We start from the raw sequence: 25972 nt of genomic DNA, 5'->3' as shown, positions 1-25972 counted from the left end.
CCTTGAAAGCCAGGAAGAGGTAAAGACCATGTTTGAGCCTCACCTGAGGTTCCTGGCAAGCAATTGCATTGGTACATGTTGACCAGGTCAAGGCAGCGTCCACCATTTTGGCAGGGGTCACTCAGGCACTCCCTTATTTGCTCACTACAAATTAGACCCGTGTAACCCGGGTGACATTTGCAAAAGAATGCTGCAATCCCATCTATACATTCGCCATGGTGGCAGGGCGCTGGTTCACAGTCATTGATGTTATCCATACACAGCGGCCCTGTGTAACCTACAGAGATCAGCGTATGAGATATAGAAAAGGTCAGTTTCTATTTCTTTAACGTGATGTATTACTGATGTTATAGTAGGCAACACTGTAAATACAAAAAACAAGATTTAAATAAGAGTAGGAGTTTATAACGCCACCTTCAGCACATTCACACTCATAGCCGTTAGGTCGGTCTACACACTTGGCCCCATTTTGGCACGGAGTGCTGGCACACTCATCAATGTCAATCTGACACACTTCCCCAGTGAAACCTGTGGTCAAAACATACACATTTATCAGTTGAATGAAAAGTATTTACCTCGAATGAGAAAGTCGATACATACAATCACAAAATGATGCAATGGTTCACAACATCTGACAATTGTAGCAGTAAAGAACAGATCCTTTGGCATGGCCTAATCTTAAACTCACCCTGAGGACACACGCAGATAAATTGGTTGACCTGGTCCACACATTTGCCATTGTTGAGGCAAGGCGAGCTGGAACACTCCTTAATGTCAATCTGACAGTAATCTCCCATAAAGCCTATGGATGAGAAACACAGGCACACTCAGTAGATGAATAAGAGGACTTTGTGCTCATGCGTGTCATCATATGTCTGATTATAGCGGCCTGTTCTGTGTGTGTGTGTGTGTGTGCGTACCTGGCATACAGATGCAGGTGTAACCTCCTATCTGGTCCAAGCAGGTGGCGTCATTCTGGCAAGGACTGGAGCCACATTCATTTATGTCTACCTCACAGCGGGGGCCTTCGTAGCCCGGAGCACAATTACAGGTGAACGAGCCCTCCGTGTTCATACACGATCCACCATGTTCACATGGGTTTGGCCCTGATGGATAGCAAATGAAAAACAGAAAGATAACATTACAAAAATGGGCGTTAAGAGATATTTAATACTCAAAAAAGTATTAGTACTGCATAGTAAGCATATTGAGCTGCTTCAATGCTTACTGCTCAGTGAGTGACAGAGAGAAAATTGTAAGGGCGTCTAGCAATCTTACCGATAACACACTCATCAATGTCGTCCGCACAAGTGCTGCCTTTGTATCCCGAGGCGCAGTTACAGTTAAACTTGCCATTGACCGGGTTTGTGTCGCACTGAGCTCCCATCTTGCAAGGGTTACTCATGCAGGCATCATCAATGTGACACAGCAAGCCTTGACCACAGAAACAATTGCTATGGTTATGAAATTGTAATGGCTGGTTTAACATGGATTTAGTGTATTATATAATTAATATTCATACAGATTCTTCAAACAATACACTATTTATGATGAACTTTTAGAGGCAGTTTAACCTTAATCCTGTCTGGGAAACTGACTCAAAGTCTTTAATATTCTCCTAAAATAACTACTGATTATCAACGTAGTATTTACTATACAGATATATTGAATTGCCTGAAGTAGATCCCCTGTGGTGGTTGTTACTTACCAGTTTTGCCAGGGGGGCAGCTGCAGATGAAAGACGCAACACGATCAATGCAGGTGGATCCAGCGGTGCAGGACGATCCAGCACAGTCATCGATGTTCTCGGAGCAGTCGGGGCCGCTCCAGCCGTTCACACACACGCAGTTGTATCCGTTCAGCGTGTTACTGCACGTGCCTCCATTCTGACAGGTGTTGGGCTGCATCCTGCATTCATCCACGTCATCGGTGCAAAACTGACCTGAGATCAAAAAAGTCAAGATTACAGGACATGTGTATGTATGAGTGAGAGAGTCATCTTATTAATGTAATGTATTTTTATTCATTATAAAAACTCTCAAAACATTTATATTATTATGTTCTTTGGTATCAAACGCTTTTTTCAAGAGTTTACATTAACATCACATATTTGACGATTTTTACGTGTTTACTTATCAAACCCATGACCTTTGCATTGCATTTATGTACATTTACGCATTTGACTGACACTTTTATCTAAAGCTATACATTTAATTCAATATATAAGTACATCACACAAAAACACAACACAGAGAAGGTAAGACTTCCACGTTTTCATACCAGTCCATTCAGGTGGGCATTGGCAATTGTAAGTGTTTACTCCATCATTGCAGATTCCTCCATTCTGACACTTGTGATTCGGACAATCATTGATGTTCACCTCACAGTTCGTTCCATTAAAACCTGATTAAAGAAAAATAATGAGGAAAATTACATCAAACTTACCCTAAATCACACTTATTAACAGGTTTTAGTGTCAAAGAAGCTCTGTCTCACGTCAGCAATATTAAAATGTAATTACTCATCTTTAAAGCACAAACAGACATTTCTCACGGCTCGGGTTTACTGCCTCAGGTAAGAGACCGGTTTTGGCCTGTTGCTGTGTTATCTTCAAATGTTACATAGTCTTACAGATTCTTTAAAACCTCTCTGTATGTTTAACCCCAAACAAAAATAGATACAACAAGCGTCTCGGATGAAGGAGTGACCATTACAAACTCATGTTTTTGAAAACAGCAGAATGTTTGTGTAGCCTGAGATGTGACAAGATCTCGCTATATTATAACGCTACAAGATTTCTTTTCGAGTGGAAAAGCTACCTTGGTGATATCAGATCTTATCTAACATTTTACTTGGCCCAAATTCAAGCTTACATCGAAAAATGAATACAAATACCTAGGTTCAGTTCAACCTGAACAATTTAGTTTCTGCTGCAGTTTTGCATTATCTTTTTGTGATAGGATTTCTGTTTTCTCTTCTAAGGAACTAACCTGGAAGGCAGTGGCATACGTAAGTTGTTTCCGTCATCTGTCGGCATGTTCCACCATTTTGGCAAGGAGATGGAGTGCACGGTACGTAAGGCGACTCGCAGTGACGGCCTGTAAAATTTGGTGGGCAGTTACATCGATACGACCCTGGTGTGTTCAAACAGACGCCTTCATTCTTGCACGGAGAAGGGGTAGTGGCGCACTCATCGGTGTCGTTAAGACAACGAGGGCCGTGGTAACCAGGGAGACAGGTACAAGAGAAATCCCGGTTGGGCAGAGCCTGGCAGATGCCTCCATTGGCACATGGACTCGACAGACAAGTGTCCTCACGTTCACAATGCTGACCTGGGAAGGCAACATCAAAAACATTTACATTTAGGCATTTGGCAGACGCTTTTATCCAAATTTAGTGATTTATCTTAGGAGGGCAATAGTACAAAACAGCCTTGGATTACAATGACTGTTGACATGGATAATGTTGCTATTCATTTTCACTTCACACATACTTTTGCGTTTTATGCTTGATTGTTGATTTTTGTCCCACCTGTTGACATTAACTTACGTTTCGCTTAGAAAAAGCGGTTATATTTACAAAGACATGACTTACTATTTACATTAATATCTAACAACTAGAAAAATAAGTGCATGTGACCACTCATGTGCGCTCTTAACACATGATTTTGCATGCAAGTATTTGAAAACTGCCCCTAACCAGTCAGAAAGCCTATAGTGATAAAATTACGTTGGTATGAAAGTGCTTAAAATGTAAAAAAAAAAAAAAACATTAAAAAAATGTTTAAAATCGAATAGCGAGCTGCTCACCTAGACAGCATTTTTAAGGCATCAAAGGCAGTATGAATCCTATTTTTCCCAAAATGCTGCCCAGTTAGAAAGCGTACTAGACTTTGAGACATTGCCAGAGAGGTAGTGAAAATGAAATCTGACCTGTCCATCCACGGCCACACTGGCATTTGTACTGGTCATTGGGGAGCAGCGAGCACGTCCCACCATTGCTGCATGGGTTGTTAGGGTAGCAGGTTGAGTTTGTCTGGATTTCGCAACGGTTGCCTGTGAAGCCCAGAGGACAAGTGCAGCTGGGACTTCCAGGAACTCCAGTCACGCTCACCGAGCATTCGCCTCCATTCTGACAAAAACCTACATAACACGGGTCCCTGTGCTGGCAGTATTCACCCAAGAAACCAGGAGAGCACCTGAAACACACAAAAAAGCTAAATTAAATATCATCACAATTTAAAAATACTCTCGCTGTATTTTTATCTTTCTCAAATTTCCTATAAACATAACATTTTTATTAGGACATTATTTAGCGTGTAGATAATAGATATAGAAGGGTGATTCTCACAAAATTAGACTTCTGATTAAAATTTTGATTAAAAAGTACATGCAAAGTAAGAGTATCAAAATAAGCAGCATACAGTTACAAACATCTCTTCGTGTACTATTTTGCACATGATTTCAAATGACATCATACTTTTGTGTTTTTTCCACATTTAAGGGGAAAATTTTCATTACCGCAACGTGCCCATGACTGGATTTGGGTTCTTTTACATGGAAATATTTATAATTAAAAAATCTTTAAAAAAAATACGCTTTGGTGCATGTTATACTATAAACATTTACAGTAAAGAAACATGTGGTATTTGGTGATCATTGGTAAACGTAGAGACAATAATAAGGAATATAAATGTTTCCAAGACCAATTTTCTCATCCTCCGCAACAATTTTCCATCATTGTTTAAGCTCTCAAGGAACTAATATTTAAAAAAAAAAAATGTTGGAAGGGACATAATTGACTGAGACACTCAAGATGGCTACCAGGTAAGCAGTTCTTATTTTATCTCTCCAGATAAAAGTTGAAATTTTGTTTGTCATAGTACCTAGACAACTTTTTAGTTCTCATTACCGAAACATGAGTTTGTAAATGCATGTATTTAATGTAATATCTTGTTGCGGTAATGATCATTTTTGATAATGATAATCTAAAAAAACGTAAATAATTCTACAGGAAATATTTTTAAAATCCTCTAAAAATAATGTTTATAGTAAGTTCAGACCTTAATCTTATATGCGCAAAAAAAATGACTTCAAGGGCTTTTCAAAAATCTGATGCTGGACACCTTTTAAGTCTGGATTTGTGAGAATCACCCAGATAAAACCTGAACCACACATACGACAATCTCACAGCAAAGTTCAGTTAATGGAGAAATACCTTCCTCATTAAAAATTTACAATATCTGTAAAAATGTATCACTTTCAGATAGGAGATTTAGTTTCCTTTTCACTTATTCTTGTAAGTATTACCGTACACACGTGTACAATGATGCATATCATGAGACACTGGGATGCATTTCTCACTACAGCTCTCTAGAGTCTCAGCACATGACCAGAGCTTGAAGAGGAAATTACACGATTGCAAAATAAGTTTGACGAAAAAACACATTTTTTTTCTCTGGCTACTCTTTCCTCACTTTTCTCTACTTCTCTGACCTTTTGAGTTCCTCCTATGTTAAAGTGTTGTGGTCTAGACTTCCCAAAAAGACTATGAATAAGATAAAGCTAATAAGAAGGTGACAGTAAGGTGTTGTTTGTTGTAAGTTTTTTATTTTAACAAAGCATTAAGGTTTATGTGTTGTAAAATGAATAGTACAATTACATTTAGGAATTTATTTAGCAGATGTCTATGGCATGTGCCCATTTAAAAAGCTAAATATATCTGTTTGCACGCTTGTGTGTGCACCACGGCCTGCTGCCATGCAGGTGCCGGCCTCCCAAAGGACGGTCAGGTAACAAAGATGAGGGACACGAACAAGCTCTTTTGTGAATGTCTGTGTGTGTTTGTGTATGTGTGTAGTCCCGCCCGTATGCCTATATGTACGCACCTACTTGAGATTTTAAACAACCCATTTCTCAAAGCGTGTCGTACACAGAACACACACATTCACCCATCTGATATCGCTGAGAAGTTACAGCCTTGGCTTACAATCAGTGTGAAATCTTTACAATTTTTTTTTTAAGGCTGTCAGGGGTGGGTGAACTGAAAAGAAAATACAGTTACAGGCAATAAATCTTTCTATATGCTATAGTCAACAAAACTTTACTTGTATAATTTTAAAACATAAATTTTTGACCCTGCACACATACACATATAGAATCTTTACACTCTGCTTTTGATGCACCACCACAGACACTTGTTGCCGTCTATTTTTTACCCTAGGTTTATCATTCAATCAAACCCCCCTGTCTAGTGCATGTTATCAAGATGCTAGATGCAAACATGCATCCTCAAAGTGTAAAATCGGGTGGACGCGTGTCATAAAATAGCAGCGAGAGTCTGGTCACCCCGCACAAGTGTGATCTGGCCCTGTTTCCAGCTGTGTGTGCGCGAGTTACGACATGCAGCTCTGGGGAAAAAATACACCCACAGTGACCCTTTGGTCACGAGATCACAGTGCCGCTGACAATCAAACAACAACAAACACACTTAAACTCGGCGCAAGCATACAGCCTGGGCTCAGGGGACCGAGCCTCTTTCAGCCTGACATACAACTGCTGTCACATTATACTATTCAAAGACATGGTAGGGTTTTTTGGCTTTATCTCAACTTGATTTCACCAGGGAGTACTGTGTAGACCACTGTCTCTTTTCTTAAGTGTCACAAATATTCGACTGAAACAAAAAGCTTTCAGCCTTTGGAGAATTAACGTACTGTTAAGTTATTTGTACCAGTGTTGAAGGGACGAGTGATATCTCAACAATTTAAAGGTCCTGTGTTTTTGAAGCTTTGATTGTGTTTACAGTGCGCAATATAACATGTTCATGTTTCACGTGTTAAAATCGCGGTATTTTTCCACACAATTTACTTATCTGTATATCCTGTTTTTACTGTCCTCAAAACGGGCTGATGTCTTCCTTGTTCTATGAAGTCCCTCCTTCAGAAATACGTATTGAGTTCTGATTGTGTAGTTTGTTTAGTGTGTTGTGATTTGATAGCAGCTTAGCTTGCCGTTAGCTTAGCTGGCGACTGACGTATTCCTGTGGGCGGAGTTTAGTCAAAAAACTGTTCTACTGACGTCATTAAAGCAGGAAGTAGAGGGCTGTAGTCCAAACCAGCCGTTCGCTGTAGGCTTTGAAAGGCGAATTCTGTTAAAGAAAATATATCGCCTGACAGTGAACTTTGAGCTTTATCATTTTACAGGATTATTTATGCTATTATAGCAACATTACACAATAACTAGGGTTTAAAAAATGGGATCAGAAAGAACGTGACCTTTGATATCTCTGTATCTTTCAAAATACTCGATATAAATCCCTTTATTATCACATTTACTTAGAAAAAAAGAAAAAATAGATTTTTTGGATACGACATGCAAAATGTTTTGTGTGAACTTAACACTTTTTATTAAATAAACCCATGTGGGCGAAATTAGACTTATGATGTGTCATGAAAAATTTTGATTAAAAAAAGTAAATGCAAAGTAAGAGTATCAAAATAAGAAGCATACAGTTACAAACATCTCTTTATGTACTATTTTGCACATATAAGGAATATAAATGTGTCCAAGAAAATTTTTCTCATCCTCCGCAACAATTTTCAATCATTGAATAAGCCCTCAAGAAACTAACGTTTTCTAAAAAAAGATTTGTTTGAAGGGACATAATTGACTGTGACACTCAAGATGGCTACCAGGTAAGCAGTTCTTATTTTATCTCTCCAGATAAAAGTTGAAATTTTTTTGTCATAGTACCTAGACAACCTTTTAGTTTTCATTACGGAAACATGAGTTTGTAATTGCATATATTTAATGTAATATTATGTTGCGGTAATGATAATTTCTTAATATTAATCTAAAAAATGTAAATACTTCTATAGGAAATATTTTTAAATCCTCTAAAAATAATGGTTATAGTAAGTTCAAACCTTAATCTTATATGGGCAAAAAAATAGGCTTCAATGGCTTTAAAAAAAAATCTGATGCTGGACACCTTTTTAGTCTGGATTTCGTGAGAATCACCCATGTATATGCATTTGACAGTCAAGATATTTTGCTATTCTATATATATTTATTTAGCACAGTTATCTCTATACTATCCAATATTCAATATATGACCAGATTCAGGGCTCAATTAACCTCTACTGGCAGTGGTTCAGATTTTTACTGGCCCTGACAAAAATGTTTTATTGTCCATCCTTACTGTCGAGCGCTGCTATTTATACCACAGACCTGTTGAATGCCTTATTCTGAGAAACGTTCAACGGGTGTTGATTATTTTTTTGTAAAACCTGTCAAATGTCTAAAAATAACCGCTAGAACAATGTCTGTGGTAATAGTGGTATAAGAAGGATAATTCTTTTGCTTGCTTGTTTTTTATTTTTTGCAAAAGATTTTAGTTGTTGCACAATTGTATTCTCAGCTTACTCAAGCATATGTTTACCTAAAACAACAGTACGTTTTGCTGTCACACTTGCTCAAATGGCGGTCAATCTCCAAATCTCCTACTAATATAGATTCTTATAAAAATGTTTATACAATATAATAGTTTCACAACGTAAAATATGACTACACTATGAAATAACAATCTTCCCCCACCAAGTGTGATGGTGATTTACGCACACATTCACAGACTTAAGATCAACTACACACAGCAGCTAAACTCATCTATAGATTTCTTTGTTATCCTTCGTGCGTTTTTCTCTCTCCTTCCCCTCATACTCGCTTTTTTGCTTGAGGTGTCAGATTTCTACAGATGGTTCATATTAGTGCCCCCCTCCTTCCCTCTCTCTCTGGCTCACTGACCTCTTCATGTGCTATCCACGGGGCCTGGGGTGAGTGGGTGGGGAAAAGCTCTCTTTCTAGTTCATATTTTTACGAAACACCTCATCAGGAATTTGATTTCAGCCCACTCGCTTTCTCATACAAAACGTCACCTCAGAGTTTGTAACCCACCCCCAACACCACAGTACTGAGATTATCTAATATGAACCAGCCGAGGGACGAGATAGTTTCACAAGAAGTTGGTGAAATGTTACATTTTTCGTCACACAAAGGGCAACTAAAATGGCTTCTTTTTCATTACGTCTTTCCTTGCTCTCTTTTTTCGTTCAAAGAAGAGAGTCAGACATATTTATAGAAGCAGTCAGCCACCCTTCTTCTGCTCTGTAATCCATCCATCTACAGCTTTCTCTAATTTTTGCTGGAGAGGCGAACAACCACAGGAAAAACAGAGCAGAGGAAAGGGGGAGGGGTACAAAGCGAAAGAAAGAGACAAGGAGGGTTGAACCATAGAGAGGAATAAGAACGAAAGAACGAAAGAAAGAAAGATAAAAAAGAGAAACAGAAAAAGAGAGAGATGAGGAGAGAAGGGTGGAGTACTATAGGCTGTAGGTGTTGTGGTCAAACTAAGCGTGGCTTTGAATACATATGTGCTATAAATCTGATCTGAAAACAGCATGTTTCTATGAAGGGAGGGTTCTCTGTTCTATATATACTCCTCCTTTATATACTCTTACTCCCTGTGTGTCTCTCTCTCTTCCTGTGACGCTCTTCAATGCTCTCTTTTCTTTTCACTCACTGTACCAACTTTCCTCTGCGGGTTGATGAAAAGCTTCATTGTGCCAGTGTAAAGTCTGTACTCAAAAAAAAAAAAAAACTTAACAAATCTAAACCTACAAAAAGTTGGCAGAACAACTCTACATCTGAAGTTGGTTTAAGTGAAGTTTAAAGTTCGTGTAAAGTACGATATTAAATGTGTTCTCAGTTTGTCACACCACAGACAAAAGTTTTATTAACCTCCCAGTTGAATTTGTATGATAAAAAATGGCAAGTTAATAAAATAAGTTTTTAAAATCTTGAAAAAGCAGGCAGGATCCACTGCTCTCAAACTCCGAGGGCGTGTTCGCTGTCTGCTCTGAAGCCACACCCACTCACGGGAAAGCTGCCATCTCTCTCGAATTTCAAATACAGCTACAACTTGAATGGAAGCTTGTGTCGCGATTTTGTAATGGTACATTCACACCAGCCACAGTAGAGGCGGCAAAAAAAGCGCTATTCGTGCATAGTTGGACGCTTGAACATTTGAGTTTACTCACTTCATTATGTAAAAATCAGTGCGTGAAATTCTAGTCATTCGAAACATTCACGCGGAAATTCGCGTCATGGGAGGGGCTTCTGCGACTCCGCTCGCTTCCTATAATCACGTCACTACTACAGCAAGGTCCTGATTGGTTATCGCGTGGAAATCCGCTGAAGTTTAGATTTTTCAACTTGCGCATTTCCCGCGGCAACACTCAATTTGCGCGAAACGCACCATTCGCACTGCAGGATGCCTAATCGTGTCTTTGCATTGGCTTAAGGTACATTCACATTATAAGTGACCTTGTCGCTGTGTGTCGCTCATCTCTTTCAAAAGAGGTCTTTCTAAATCTGGTTGTCATAAACAAATGAGTACCGTCCACTCCAGTAATTGACGAGAGACGGATAACAGGAACTCCCCTGCTGTTCTCATTGGTAGTCGTTCCCGAATGTCGCTCATAATTTGCATAAAGTTAAACATTTCTTAACTTTGTCGTGCGACTGGACACGGTCACTGTCGTTCATGTCGCCAGATACCGCCAAGCGTCCATTGAAATCAATGAGTTTGCGGTACTCTGCTACTGCTAGTCACTTAAAATGTGAATGTACCTTAAACATGTAAATCACTTGCGCTTGCCGCCTCTACCGCATCTGGTGTGAACCCTGCATTAGGGGCGAGGCCATGCTTGGTGGCTCCAGTGCATCATCGAGCCACAGTTTTAGCCCCGTCCAAATAATCCAGAACACACAAATGTGAATAAACCCTTTTACTCCACAATTCAGTACTACACTTTGTTAAGTGTTTCAGCAATACATTTGTAACATTTATAATGTGTTTAGTAACAATTTTCTGAAATGACTTTACACAGACTGGGGATTTTTTGTTTAACTGTTATTAATACAAAAAAGACGTGTTCCAAAAACAAACAGCTTTTAACTTATTTGACAGATTAATCAAAACAATAGACAAACTTATAACATTAACTAAACAGTTTGGAATGAACGGATTCATCATAGTAAATGCTATCAATTAACAGTTTTAAAGTGACAGAAATAAAACTTTGAGGTTTACTGAAAATGTTTTAGGCATTGTAACAGAAAGAAACATTTTTAACAGATTCCGCCAAATCAAGATCTGCAATTATCCACAGAGTCTTTGTTCTAGATGACAGGAAAGGTGGTCTTTATATATCCCCCAGAGGTCTAGGGGTCAACAGCACACCCCTCTACACAATGATGGCTTTGCCAAAAAGAGCGGGACAAACTACCATTTAGTTTAGCAGATGGAAACATTTATCGTGGCGACTCAACTGACCTTCTGATGTCTGTGTGAGCTTTTTTAAACAAGGTGTAGCATTTGCAAATATTTCCATCCTGATTGATTTGTTTGATGAACAGCTAGAAAGAATGCAGATGTTTGTCTTGTATTTCGATATTGGCAAACATCAGCCCTACACTTCCTGAAAATTCCCCTAATATAGTTTTCCAGCTTCAGGGATCATCACTCAATGGAATGCTAACAACCGTTAACTACCCAAACAGATAGTTAGTAAATTACTTGCCATTAACCAAAGGGCTCTCATTCCAAAAGCCTCATGGTCCTTTAATTGTAGGGCCAAGTCCCCTGAAGCAATCTGGGGTTAAGCACCTTTCTCAGGGACACAATGCAGATAAGCTCCCTGTTTAAGATTAAACCCACTACTTTTGTGGCTGCATCTAGATTCCTAATAATTACATCCACCCCCGTGTGGCACTTAGGAAAAAATCTTTACTTTAGGAAAAGGTTAAAAAAAAATAAACCTGTATGCCGTGTAACCTAAAACCTCAGCAAGGTTAACACCACAAATCTGTTTGTGTTTCTGTGTGTCATTGTTCTTACAATCACATCATCTTTCTGCCACTCAGCTCCACTTGTCAGCATGGTGTGTCGTGGGTTTAAGGCCTGGTTGCCACATTTCCCACTATTGTGTGAAGCCTCCAAGTGATAGAAAACGTTTGTGAGAATCAGTGTGAATGTTTTCAATAGACTCCGGTTCAGCTAGACATGGGACAGCCCCTTCTGGCCTGCAGCAGTTGTTGACAAGCCTCACACAGGTTAGCTGGCAAGGATGACTAACTTTCTTTCATAATTTACTGTTTTGTACCATTGTGTGCTTCAAGCACATACCACACACTCTCTCACACACACAAACACTCACAAATCACAAATTTTCACTAAAATAGGCAGTGATGCTTCAAACTACGGAAATGCAACTTCCTTAAATTTTGCTTATGCATAACGTGAAAAAACTAGTTCAGTAAAGTATGTGTTCACACAAAGTATGTGAGTATGAGTTAGTGTTGGGCGATATACCCTATTGTAAGATCGTCCTATCGTCAGCCTATGATTTAGCTGATACACGATAGTATAGGAGGGCGGGGCAATAGTTCATTTTTTTACTCTAAGGGCAACATTGTCATAACCACAAACTTCTTAAAACTGATGCCATTAAAAGGGACACTCCACTTTAAAAAAAAAATATGCTCATTTTCACACTCCCCTAGAGTTAAACATTTGATTTTTACTGTTTTGTTTCATCTGATCTCTGGGTCTGGCGGTACCACTTTTAGCATAGCTTAGCACAATCCATTGAATCTGATAAGACCATTAGCATCGCACAAAAAAAGTTTCAATATTTTTCGTATTTGACTCTTTACATCGTGTACTAAGACAAAAAAAAAAAAAAATTTAAAGTTGCGATTTTCTAGGTTGATACGACTAGGAGCTAAAGACTAATTCTGGCGTAATAATCAATGACTTTGCTGCTGTAACATGGCTGCAGCAGGCGTAGTGATATTGCAGACTGCCTGAAAATAGTCCCCTGCTATTGAAAGTAACCAAGGGGACTCTTTTCGGGCAGTGCGTAATATCACTACACCTGCTGCAGCCATGTTACATCACTTTGTGACCTTAAATAACTTTTAAGGACATTTCATGATTCATCCTATCGACTTCACACGTGGTGGGTGTGTTGCTGCAAAACCGAGGAAGTGCAGTGTCGCATTTGGTGCCATATAGACACACAGCACGTTCAGAATAACTTTTAATAAACTACAAAACAGTGCAAGCGGTATAGCGCCTCATGCGTGCAGGGCTTATATGCTTGGAGAACAGACACTGCACTAGTGATACAAAATACAGGTCTGTTAACAGGTAGCATACATTTTTTCTAACAAACAAATCACTCCCATATCAAAAATTATCAGCACAGTAATTACTGACACCGTAAAGAGTAACAGCTATTTATACAAAAGAGGAACAACAAAGTTGTTCAGCGAACTGTAATAAATAAAGAACACTGCATCATACTTTTAATATCAAGTTTATTTACAGACCCTCAGGCCATCCGATGTGTTGGTGAAATTTTTTTGTCAGTAGAACATTTTGCAGAAATCCTAGTGCTCATATAATGACATATAATGCAAGTCAATGGAGCCGCCACCTTTGAGAGCACAAAAGCAGATTTATCCAATATAAAAGTAACTCCTGGTGACATTTTGACGACGTCATGTGAAAAAAAATCGATCAGATTTTGTGAGAAATGGAACATTATTTACAACATTATTAGCATTAACCCGGAGCATCTTCAACAGCGTCTGGCTAAGCATGAGCGCAATCTCCTTTTTGTGGTGTTTGCTGTTGACAAACCAGTCTCTTAGGGCCACACCGCCACCTATAGAGCGGAAGCGTCAAGTGCACTTCCTGCTTGGCAAATGCTATGCTATTTTTGTCATCATCCGTGTGTGCGTACTATAACGAGAGACATTAGGGACTTTAAGCAACAGCCTCTGGTGGAACTGCAATGGCATTCTGGCGTTGTAATGCGCATGCACGAAATTAGCTGCTACTTTGCGACCCTCTACTGTAACGGTCTACTACGGGAGAAGAGCTGATTTGCCGCAGTCGCTACAACATGAGAAATTACGTAAATGAATGTTATGTTTTATGGCATATGACATTGTAATTGCATCGGTTTATGATTGTACCACTAGTCTCTTATATAATATGTGTGAAATGTTTTAAATTTAAGCTCATTTTAACGATTTTTTTCCGTTTGTATAAAGATATGTCTGTTGTTAGCAACAACACCTCAGGCAGCAAAAAACTAGTAAAAGCTCCTCTTCTGACAAAAGATTGTAATTTAATGCCAAAAGCAATCCTTCTCTTGCTTTTTTAAATGTCTCTTTTTTTTGCGCTGTCCTGTTTACGGTTGCTTAATGATTTTTACGTTCTTGGCTACGGCGGTGTGACAACATACTTCCAGTCGCCGAAGTCATTCCATCCGCAGCTGTTGCTTAAAGTCCCTTTTAGCTACTGCAGCAATTTCAGTATTCAAAAAAACTTCCTAGACCCGGTAAAGTCCTACAAAGAAAAACTCGCTTATTGTTAATAAACGTTAAATTTCTCATTTAATATAAGATTTTGTTAGTCCGCTTTTTTGAGCGTTTTTTCCTTTGTCATCTCCTGTCTCCTGTAAATCCCTGTAATTTCAGTGATTTTGGACATTAAGGTGAACATTTTTTCAGCATTTTATTGTTACCATAGTTACAACCGTAGACTTCATATACCCACCACCTCAGTTTTAAACTAATGGCTCTCTGGAATGACATTAAGTGGGACCTAGGCTGTTATACTACGTTTAATTGCAGTTTTTTTCACATGTGCAGTTTGTTGTTCATATTAAGCTGTAACTAATTTCACATTTACTTTTTCAAATGAAATAAAATTCATATAATAATTTCTGAACAAAGCATTGCATTTGTGTTAAAAAAAAATAGTTTTTATTTTTATATATTTACCTTATCCTTCCTATTTTGTTGTTTTTTGGGGGCGTGTTAGAGTGGGATTGTGTTAGGTGGTTCTCAGAAAAAAAATTGGAAGATAAAGTGGTCCTTGGGCTGAAAAAGTTTGCGAAACACTGATCTATAGCTATCTGATCAGAGAAGTGACCAGGTGTAGGCCTAATGCCCCATGATGACTGCTGGAATGTTAAAAAAATATTGTTAAATAATGTGAAATAAATGTAGTAAAAATGACATTCTGAATGTAACTTGTGCAATGGTGAGAAAAAAATAATTAGAAAAATGTATAAAAAATGTTGAAAATTATATTCAGTAATCGGCCTTCGGCTGAGTTTTTAATTTTATTTGGACAATAATTTTCTTTTCAGTGCATCCTTAATATTAAATACATGTCTTCTGTCAAACCATTGTGTCATGACCGGTCTTAACTAATATAGCTTCTAAGCTCTGTGTGTGTGTGTGGTGCTTGGGTAAATCACAGCCTCTGCTTGCCACTCTTCACACACGATTGAGCTGTTGACTTTAGCTGGAGTGTTATCAACCTAACTGGGTACATGCCTCCCTCCCACCCTCTCTCTCTCTTTCGATCTCCCCCTCTCTTTTACGACTAGAGTTTCTGGTTGGTAGTCTGTCTTTCTGAGGCCATCACACTTTGAATGTGGCTTTGAAACAAATCAGCCCAGCCTCAAGGCACATCGAGTTGGAAAGAGAGACAGGTGAGGATGGACAGGCATGAGAGAAGGGTAAAATAAAAAACAGAACAATAGAACACGTTAAAAGAAGGGATGGTATAGCACGAAGATTAAAAAGGAAATGAGAGAAAGAGAAAAAGAGAGAGAGAGAAAGAGAGATGGCATAACAAAGAAAATGCCATAAGAAACACAGAAGAGATGACTGACAGATAGATGAGTAGAGAGGTATTGACAGGGTAATTTCTCTCTCTCTACCTCTTCTATCTCTCACCAGCAGGCAGACACATCTCTAGTTTCATCCTCTTAAGCATTAAAAGACGTCTCTATACTGTTCTGCTCTCCCCGCAGGCACATTCTACCTGTCAGATCAAACAAACGCCAAGCAGACTCTACTCTCCCTTCCGACTGAGGGGGTGCGATGGGGGAAAGGGAGGAGGGCAGGAAGCGAGGGGGTAAAAATTAATAAGTTTGCACCCCTTATGCAGGCCAAAACAAAGAGATCTTGTTTGAAGTGGAGGAGGGAAAATAAGATTCTGGGCAGAGAAAAGCTATTCAAGCCAGTCTTACTTCACTGCACTCAAAACACATAAACGCCGCCAGCCATTCCCTTTCTGCTAACCTACTCTGGCTGGGAACCGTGCAGATTCATTTGCAGAAGTTAAGACTTCTTTAGCATTCGGTGTCTTTACTAGTGTTCTGAACACTTGTTTGAAAACATTTCATTATATTCATTAAGTGCTATTTGATGAAAGTGCAGGCATGACACATTATAACACAGACCACTAAAAAGGCAAATATCTTTCTGATCTTTCAGATGTAAATAGCAGCTATGTTTTGAAACTGTGGTTCAAGTAAGACGCTAAAATGGAAATCCTGCAATTCTCCTTACATGTACAAAACACATTTTCAAGAACGATGACACACATGCACATCTAAAACCAGACCGCAATGCACATGCATACATGACACAGATACACACAAAAAAAAAAAAACGACACAGACAGGTGACATACAGCACAGGTGACGCACTGCTTGGTTCTCACACTGTGGCTAGAGGCTTGCAGACACACCGGTCTGACCGCTCATACAAACACACACCCTTCTCTGCCAGCCTCTCTCACAGATCTCTTCCTGTACTAAGCTCTCAGTGTCAGAGGAAAAAAACAAAAAAAAACACCTTGTTGACTTTGGTTCTCGGGTGTCACCTCACCTACACAGAATGTATTAGTAACTCCTGAGAGCACCTTGTGTCAGCCTGTTCCATTTTGAGATCGCACGCACACCCAGGCAGCCATTTCAGGTTGCTGAAACAGTGCCTTCTTCCGATCTCGAGTAAAGTCATGCAGAGATCCTGAACTTTATAAGCATTCCAGGAAAATGCATTCAAGAACTCGGGAAGTGTAGACTCTAGTGCTGTCGGATACGGCAGCGAATGGTGTTACAGTCAATACACTGTAAAAAAGTTAATCAACTTGAATTTAGAATTCATTTAAACTTTCTTGACTAGTGAGTTGCTATAAATTATAAAAATAAAGTATGGCTGCAACTAAAGGTTAGTTTTATCATCGATTAATCGGGCGATAATGTTTTTGATTAATCGACTAATCGGATAAAAACCTAAATATTTACTCAGACTTTTCACTTACTACAGCTAAATAAGACACTAAATTAGGGTGTTTACGTGTTGAAGTGTACTTTTGCAAATGCAAAAGCCATAGTGTTTTACTAATTAAATCTTTTAGATTTTTACATTTTTGCCTTAAAGGGGACATTATGTAAATCTGACTTTTTCCATGTTTAAGTGCTATAATTGGGTCCCTAGTGCTTCTATCAACCTTGAAAATGTGAAAAAGAACAACCCAGTAACTTAGTTTTGGTAAACCATTCTCTGCAAGCACCACCATTTTTCAATTTTTTACTATGTTCTTACCTCAACTTAGATTAATTAATACACATACCTATCTTTTTTTCAATGTGTGCACTTTTAATCTTTGTACAGCACTTCTTGAATGTGTTGGCATTTAGCCTAGCACCATTCATTCCTATGGCTCCAAACAAAAGTTTTATTTTGTGCTACCATACTTACTCGTGTAACTACTCATGTAACAGTCTTTAAATAGGGAAAACATGGAAGTGGAAGTGTGGCTTCTAAATTCATCTCTGTTTGGAGCCATAGGAATGAATGGGGTTAGGCTAAATGCTAACACATTCACGAGGCGCTGTACCAAGATTAAAAGTGCACTCATTGAAAAAAGATAGGTATGTATTAATTTGTTAAAGTTGAGGTAAGAACTTGGAAAAAATTTAAAAACTGTGGTGTTTTCCTTTAATCTGCAGTACCCAATCATGGCACTGCGATTTAGTGTGGAGATCAGCTCATGCTATAAGATATTATCTATATGGTATTTTGAGCTAAAACTTCACATATGAACTCTGGGGACACCAACGATTTATTTGACATCTTAAAAAAAGTCTTGTGAAATATCCCCTTTAAATAAAAAAATTATGACGAAAAAGCAGAAGCGTGTGCGCACTGTGTGACGGTGGTGCAAGAGCCTGGGACGTCACAGACCAACTAATCGATAATGAAATTTTTGTTGACAACGAATTTCATAATCATTATTATTGATTTTATCAATAGCTGTTGCAGCTCTAAAATAAAGTTCAACTTTTAAAACAGCTTTCCTTCCTCAATCTACTTTGAAAGAAAACCACCAATGAGATCCTTTACATGTCTGCATTCTTTCTGCTAGACTGAAAATAAATGTAGAGCAGATGAATATGTTTGTGTTCTGGTTCTCTTCTATTTCTTCTGGATAAGATCAAAAAGATTCGAGCCAGACGCAAACCTGGATTGAAATCAACAGTTATTTCAACAATTGCCTAATTTGTTTCTTTTTAATATATCTTAAGCACATAAATGCTTAACTGAAAGCAATTTGAAAAGATGTGTTAAATATGATAAAATTTTCATCTGGGTTCTCACAAATCATACATACACAAATCTTATTAACTCCAGTTAAAAGGGCCCTACATTTTAAGGGGATGAGCGATGATGAGTCTTATAAATCTGAGTTTAACCTATTTTGGCTAAATCTGAACCTGTGCTAAAGGTCAAGAAATGACTCATCTTCTTTTCTTGTAACATGTGTTGTGAAAATCACAGAAAAGCTGATATTGCAACTTTTGGTTGCAAATTACCAGAATTAGGAAACACTTAATTCCTTAGAAGCCAAGTAATTCCACAGCTTTATGAAATTGTTTTTATCTTGAAGGTGATCTATGCACTTCTTCCCTAAATCAACGTAAGCCCGATCATGACCTCTTGACCTAAATTTAATTATTCTGTTCTTTTCATGTAGCTGTGTTTGGAGATGCAGCAAAGCTATAACCCAAACCCAAAGTGTAAAAGATTGTTTTCAAGGTGAGAGAGATAAGTGGAATTTCTAAAATATGTATCCATGGCTGTAGACTGTACGGCGCGGATTCCTTAAGTACTGGGAAAGCAGACTCTCAGTGTTTCACAGGCCATTGAAATGTAACGTGATAGGTTTGTTAGCAAGAGTTTATTTAAGGCAATGTGATAAATGTAACCTTCAATCATACATCATAAAAAAAACACAATTACAAGCTTAAAAATGCCACAAGCAACGCTCAACAAACAGCAGTAAAAGAGCCAGCAAAGAAAACTTGGGTTTGTGTGTGTGCGTTAAACTTAGTTACCACAAGAATTGGATGTATTTTACCGTTTTTCCACTCCAACTGCTACTGCTCTTTTTTGAATCCGCTTTGCATAGTTTTTCCCTACACTCGGAGACGGTTTTAAATGCACCGCAAGGACACATGCACACTAAAAGCTATCCTTACAGCCCATACTTCTCAATGTATTGCGGGAGTTAACGCAGAACAGATTTGGCAATATTTGTAAGTGACCCAATTTCATTAACTTAGAAATTGAATTAGGCAATGAAGTGTCGTCTCCCTGCCGGATTGTTCCAGTTCCCATGAGGGATTTCTCTCATCAAGCTTTGAGGGGATTCAGACTCAGTGGAATTTAACTCTGAAAGTCGCCTTGTCTTACCTGCAGTAGCCTGTTCCATTGTTGAAGGTGACACAGGTAGCATTGTTCACACAAGGCTTCACAGGATCAACACACTGCAGAGCTGTGAAGGGAAATAAAAACATGATTAAGACAACATCACGTGCTATACCAGCATTACAACATTGTATATCACTTGTATACAGAAATACTTATGGCAGATAACAGTGTTTTCCATACACTGATTTATTTGTTACAGCCTGCCACTAGGGATGCACCGATACCACTTTTTTGGAATATGAGTACGAGTACGAGTACTTGCATTTCAGTACTTGCGGATACCGATACCGAGTACTTAATAAAAAACATGATTTAAATTTACAGGTAACAGCTTTAGTCATATAATTTAACAAAAAAACAAGAGACTAGTGTTTCAGTTTGTTGTAAACTCTGCCTCTTTGGACAACACAAGAGGCATTAACCCTTTACATGCCGCTCAAACATAGACATTTCTCAGACCGTGGTATCAATTCCTGGTATCGGGGAACTTTTAACGAGTACGAGTACTTTAGAAAATGTGGTATCGAGGCCGATACCCGATACCAGTATCGGTATCGGTGCATCCCTACCTGCCACAAAATTAAAATTGACCAGCACAAATTAATTTTTGCACATTGTGTTTTTTACTATCACTCTTTTACAGTACAGGTTCTGTACAGACACCTGTGGCGTCAGTCGGCATGCTCTGCTGTGACTCAGAACCCTTATTTAACCCTCATTTAAAGGGCACCTATTTCTTACATATTGCTAAAAAAACCATGGTTTATCGTTCGAAAAACACATTATTTTCCACAGCTCCAGATTTCACTCGCATCCTGAAACGCATGGATTTTGTACAAAACTCATCGATTTGAAAAGCGCCATGTCCCTGACTGGCCAGCAAATCTGTACATTGCGATTGGCCTGAATACCTCTGACGTCAGCCGGAAATGTGACGCTCCTTACCATGTTTGAAAGAATCCCTCACAATGCAATGCTGACAGGAGTTAATTTACAGGTTAAGTCCGAAGCGGGAGGAATTATGATAATGTTGGTCTTGTCTACATCACCAATCCTAGGAAGTAAAATGTAAACTACAATCCCTGTGTTTGTTGTAGTCCAAGAAAAACGATTTACTTTGGAGACGATAACTTGTGTCATCTTTTACTTTGGGGTTTGTACTTTTTGCATATCATTAACATATACTAATACACATTTACACAACAAAGGAAATGTAAAATCGTGAATTGAACCATAGGTGCCCTTTAAGGCTGGGTTATAGTTGACGCATCCACATGTGTGCGTTTGTGTGCGTGGGGAGAAGGCTAAAACTTTAAAGTAAAAAATAACATTTGCAATAACAGAATTCATGAAATAAGTTTAAATCAAATCAATAAAAAAAATTCAATTAAGTCAATTAAATGACTAGCAAAAACGTTAATTAACCATTAAATCCTGGCTCTGTCATATCACGGTGATAAGACAACTATGATTGATACCAAAATCATTGCTGAAATAATATTGCATTTATATTCAGTATTACAATTAGTCCTTTGTTAAAAATAAAATCTGCTTTACGGTTTTATAGTTTTACATCAAACTATTTTGTTCTGTCACAGTCCTAAAACTAGACAATTTTTTTCTTATACCAACATAAACATTTCTAACATTGAATTCTGAACGGTGGTTTCGATATTCTGCCATTGTTCAAGTTAGACAAAATTCAAACACACAAACAGGTGCTGCAAGTGCGAATCCAGGCTTGCTCACCACTGCCTCAGCTTTCGTGCAGTGTTTGAAATGCAGACCTCGTCAAGCCATACTGAATTACAACATCATTTGAGATAAAATCTAACTAATGTTTCAGTATTTACTGCAGTCATCCACCACCAGTACAAGCGTAATTTTATCAGTATACTAGAGAGCAAACAGACAGCATTACCTCATGACGTTTAGGGCTGGGCCGGTTTGGATTTTTTTTTACCGCGGTCGGTAATCAACAAATTCCCGCGGTTTTGCTGTTTATTGGCAAGACAATGAGTTAAATAACATGCATGATAGATTTATTATCAATACAAAACACGTGCAAATTACTTAAGGAACATGTAAAGTGAATATTATTTCCTTCCACATTTCTTCAATTTCAACATTCAACAACTTGAACAATTAATATAATCAGTTAAAAAAATGTTAACGCATTGTGCGTGTCCACAGCAAATTATTGCTGCCCTGACGGTCTGGTAAAATAACCATTTGTATGAGAAATCACTTGTACTGCATATGTGTCCGTGCTTGAGTATAGCTGGGAAGCTGCACGAAGACGCGCGTGTGTGCGCAAGATGACGCGGTCCGTCTGTCTCGCGCGCGCCCAGCAGTCCGCGTCTAATCCAAGTGCACTAAAGAATAGTTAGATCAACGTGGTGTAAATATAAAATGAATTTACTGTAAGCAGAAAGCTATGCAGAAATTAAGCATTGTTTAGAAATATAATGGTAGCCTAAATGTGAAAACTAGACCTTAAACCTATGTTCAGGCATTTTTATAATGTTTTGTTGTTTTATTAATAATCTGGATAATGTATCCTATGACTGACTTCTTTAAAAAAAAAATTTAATAAAAAAAATATTTATGAAAATAAATATTTAAATCGCGTCAAAACATAAATTCGAATTAATAAAAAAAAAGAGAAAATCGCCCAGCCCTACTATGGAGCCAATGGTTAAATACTTTCTATAGCTATTGTATTCTTAAAAGATTGAGTAAGGGGTGGGCGATATGGGAAAAATATCATATCACGATTGGTTTAGGCAAAATCAAAATGTTATCACAATTCTTTTTTTATGTTGTTTTTTAAAGACTATTTTGTCATTACTAAGCCTTAATACAGCCATACTAATGCACCCATTTAAAATGCAGTCCTACAAGGTAACAAATATATGCGCGGAAAGTGCACGGACAGTATGCGTACAACATCGCATGCGCTAAAAATTGAGACAGGACACTCCACTACAAACAAATACACAGAGGAAATAAACAGCATTTGCACAAACACTATCGTTTTCTCTTCTTTTATTTTCACTTCTTCCAAGAACAGGAAGCTGTGGAGCATTTTCGTCACCATAATGTTTGATTCCTGTTCTTTGTTTTCTTGATGTTTGATCTAAACTTTGTTTCCAATGGTGGATTAGCTACTTTTCTTCACTTAAAGGGATAGTTCACCCAAAAATGAAAATTCTGTCATCATTTACTCACTCTCATGTTGTTACAAAACCGCATAAATGTCTTTATTTTGATGAACACAAAGGAAGATATTTTGAGAAATGTTTGTAAACAAACCGTTTGTGGACCCCATTCACTTCTATAGTAGGAAAAAAGAATACAATGGAAGTGAATGGGGTCCACGGACAGTTTCATTACAAACATTCATCAAAATATCTTCCTTTGTGTTCATTAGAACAAAGAAATGTAAACAGGTTTGAAACAACATGAGGGCGCGTAAATGATGACAGAATTTTTATTTTTGGGTGAACTATCCCTTTAAAGCAACACTATGTAGTTTTTTTTTAACTTTAAATAATGTCTCTAAAATTATTTCAGTGATAGAACAACTTTTAACTGGACAAATTGTACTGTTGCTGCAACCGGAGCAGCCTCCTAGCTGCTACAAGCACACTCTGAAAGTGGCGGTGGATGGTAGGAAACACAGCCCCGCCCATCCCCCTGCCTGCAGAAGAGTGTCTGATTGCACTGTTGCGCTTTTCAACCACATGGGGGAGCTGTAAGTCATTTTTACATGGAAACTACATAGTGTTGCTTTAACCTATATTTTTAAAGTAATGTAAATGTTGCAAATCAGTGCTGTCCTGAAGGCCTAGTAGAGTAATAATTTGAACAAGAAATCATTTGTATTGCATATGTCTTGAACACGGGCGTCTCCGCGTACCCGCAATGAGTATATTTTGAAAACTCTGCGGACGCGTGCGTGTGCGAGACGAACGCAGACGTGGAGAAAAGGTATACCTGTTTTTTACCTCGCCTTCATGTAGCGTGTACTTGATGTAGACATGAATCACGATACAACGATCTTTCCGAAAAAGTGGATCGTGGAGACATTTTAATCATTCACGATTAAATATCAGATACCCCTAGATTGAGTCACTTATTTTTGCTCTTAAAATGCACCAGATTGCAGCATTAACCTTTAAAATATGCATAGTTTTCTCACAAACCTCCCTAGAGGAAAGTACGTTGAGCCCCCATAGTCTCACCAAATTGGCAAAAATATTTTAAGGTCGCAAAGCTGCAGTACAACGTAACCACAGCACTCCCTCTGATACTTAGACTGCAGAAAGTGCAGCTGTTGGGGAAGAGGTGATAGACAGAGGAAAACCGACAAAAAAACAAAAACAGTAACCCTTTATGGTACAAAAAAAGTACAAAAGTTGTCACTGGGATGGTACCTTTTAAAAGGGTCTTAATATGTACCATTTAGGTACGGATATATACCTTTGAGGGACCAATATGAACCTTTTAGGTACAAAAGTGTACTTTTTTTTAAAAGGTACCGCCCTAGTAAAAATGTTTGTACTTTCTTGTACCTTTACAGTGTAGCACTGCACCAGACAATGGAATTTCCAAAATGATCAAAAGCTTTCACTCATTTCCTCTCAAAATACAGGAAGCACGTGGATGTCACAGGTCTGTAAGTCATCACAGTAAACGTCTTGTTGTATTGTTACCAATAGTATAAATGTTATCAACCAAACTCATTTTAAGCACTTTTCAAGATATGCTCTGCTTCTAAAGAACCTCTAATGAATATATGAAGCCAATTTACTGACACCAAAAGTGCGTTTCTGCAAATAGAAGCGAGCGGTAGCACACACTTCCCTCTGAGACACAGGGTGACAGGTCATATGATTTCAAAGGAGTGCTGACACTGAGTAACATAGTACTACAGCTTAAGACAGGAAGTGCATTGAGCGCTAATACCGACTTCCTGCACTTTGACCAGGGTGCAGGAGATCTCAAAATATCCCCATCTACAACAGCGTAGAGAAAGTGAGCACAGCCCGGGCACAAAGCCAACAGTAAAAGACGGGGCTTTACATAAATGCCCCAAAGCTCTTTAACTATGGGCCCATCTAAATTTAATGACTAACACTCAAAAACAGATTTTGAGACTGAAACTAATGACAAACCTTCTATGTGGTAAAAAATAATCCACAACATTGTCTGATAAGGTCAAGACTTAATCCTGGTTTAATTAATCATCAAACCATACACACACTGATATCATACAGCATTATCATAAACCACTTAAAGCCATGATATGGCGGATGTAATGTGGTATACGAATTTACAGTCAACTATTACTCCTCTCCTAAAAACAAACACTTTGGCTCTATAACCTCAACCTATACACACAAGTGTAGAGATCTATTTCATTATTACAAAAGCATGTTAAAAAGCTACTAAGCCCCATAGTGATAAAAAAAGTACAAATGAATGTAGGATTTTTTTTAGCAGAGGGTCTGTCTTTCATTTGATATATTGTACGTTTATATATTTAAGGAAAAACATTTTCTGGAAGGCAATAAACTTTTGTGAAAATCATAAATGCTGGCGCTGACTGGCGACTTTTTTTATACCGCTGGCGTGCAAAAAGTAAACAGGTCAGTTTTCACTTTGACATTAAATTGTCTTTTTCTGTTAATTGGTTGAAAATGCCAGATTAGGAGGACCAGTTTGATTTAATACTGTAATAACAAAATATCCAGGGACAAGTGAATACCTTTCATTGGCACTGTATTTAGAGTGTCAGGCCAGGTATCTAATGTCCTGTAAGGTCAAAGCCTGCAACAGCAGAAGGCATTTGGCTGCACTCATTTCTGGCATCAACTGTGGTGGGAAATATTTGGGAGAAGTGGGTAAGCTGAGTGTGAAATCGAGCTTTCACAGTGATTTAAGAGGCGAGAGGAGGGGACCTGGAGTGCCCGAGATATAAGAGGGAAGAATAGAAGAGCAGGAGTCAAGTGTGCTCAAGAGGTAGAAGCAATAATGGAGAACAGAATGAGAGAAAGCAAATGACAGAGGAGTTGGAAACTAAGGGATACTGGAAGTGCATGCAAAAATAAAGGTCTTTCAATAGTTCACCGCAGCACCTTTGGTTAGGCAAAAACATCCCATCTACAAACACACTGAACCTTGAGTAGTCATTGGCTTGTAATGTTTATTATTGTATATTTTACATTAGGGGTGTCAAGATTCTCCAAATCCTC

General features: G+C 38.3%; 1 protein-coding gene across 2 annotated transcripts in view; it reads right to left on the bottom strand.

Moving 5' to 3' along the window:
• notch2 (notch receptor 2) overlaps positions 1-25972 on the bottom strand; it is a 51770-nt gene that overhangs the window by 14859 nt on the left and 10939 nt on the right. For both annotated transcript variants that reach the window (XM_065246762.2, XM_065246763.2), the window contains exons 2-11: positions 19695-19776; positions 3933-4198; positions 2991-3332; positions 2281-2403; positions 1709-1942; positions 1279-1434; positions 921-1106; positions 689-802; positions 415-528; positions 44-277 (exon numbers count right to left, since the gene is read on the bottom strand). In XM_065246762.2, the coding sequence (XP_065102834.1) occupies positions 44-277; positions 415-528; positions 689-802; positions 921-1106; positions 1279-1434; positions 1709-1942; positions 2281-2403; positions 2991-3332; positions 3933-4198; positions 19695-19776 (1851 nt within the window). The remainder of the gene's footprint in view (positions 1-43; positions 278-414; positions 529-688; positions 803-920; positions 1107-1278; positions 1435-1708; positions 1943-2280; positions 2404-2990; positions 3333-3932; positions 4199-19694; positions 19777-25972) is intronic.

This window comes from Paramisgurnus dabryanus, chromosome 11, assembly GCF_030506205.2.
Source record: "Paramisgurnus dabryanus chromosome 11, PD_genome_1.1, whole genome shotgun sequence".
In the NCBI taxonomy this organism is placed as follows: Eukaryota; Metazoa; Chordata; class Actinopteri; order Cypriniformes; family Cobitidae; genus Paramisgurnus; species Paramisgurnus dabryanus.
This window is presented reverse-complemented; position numbering and strand designations above follow the sequence as displayed.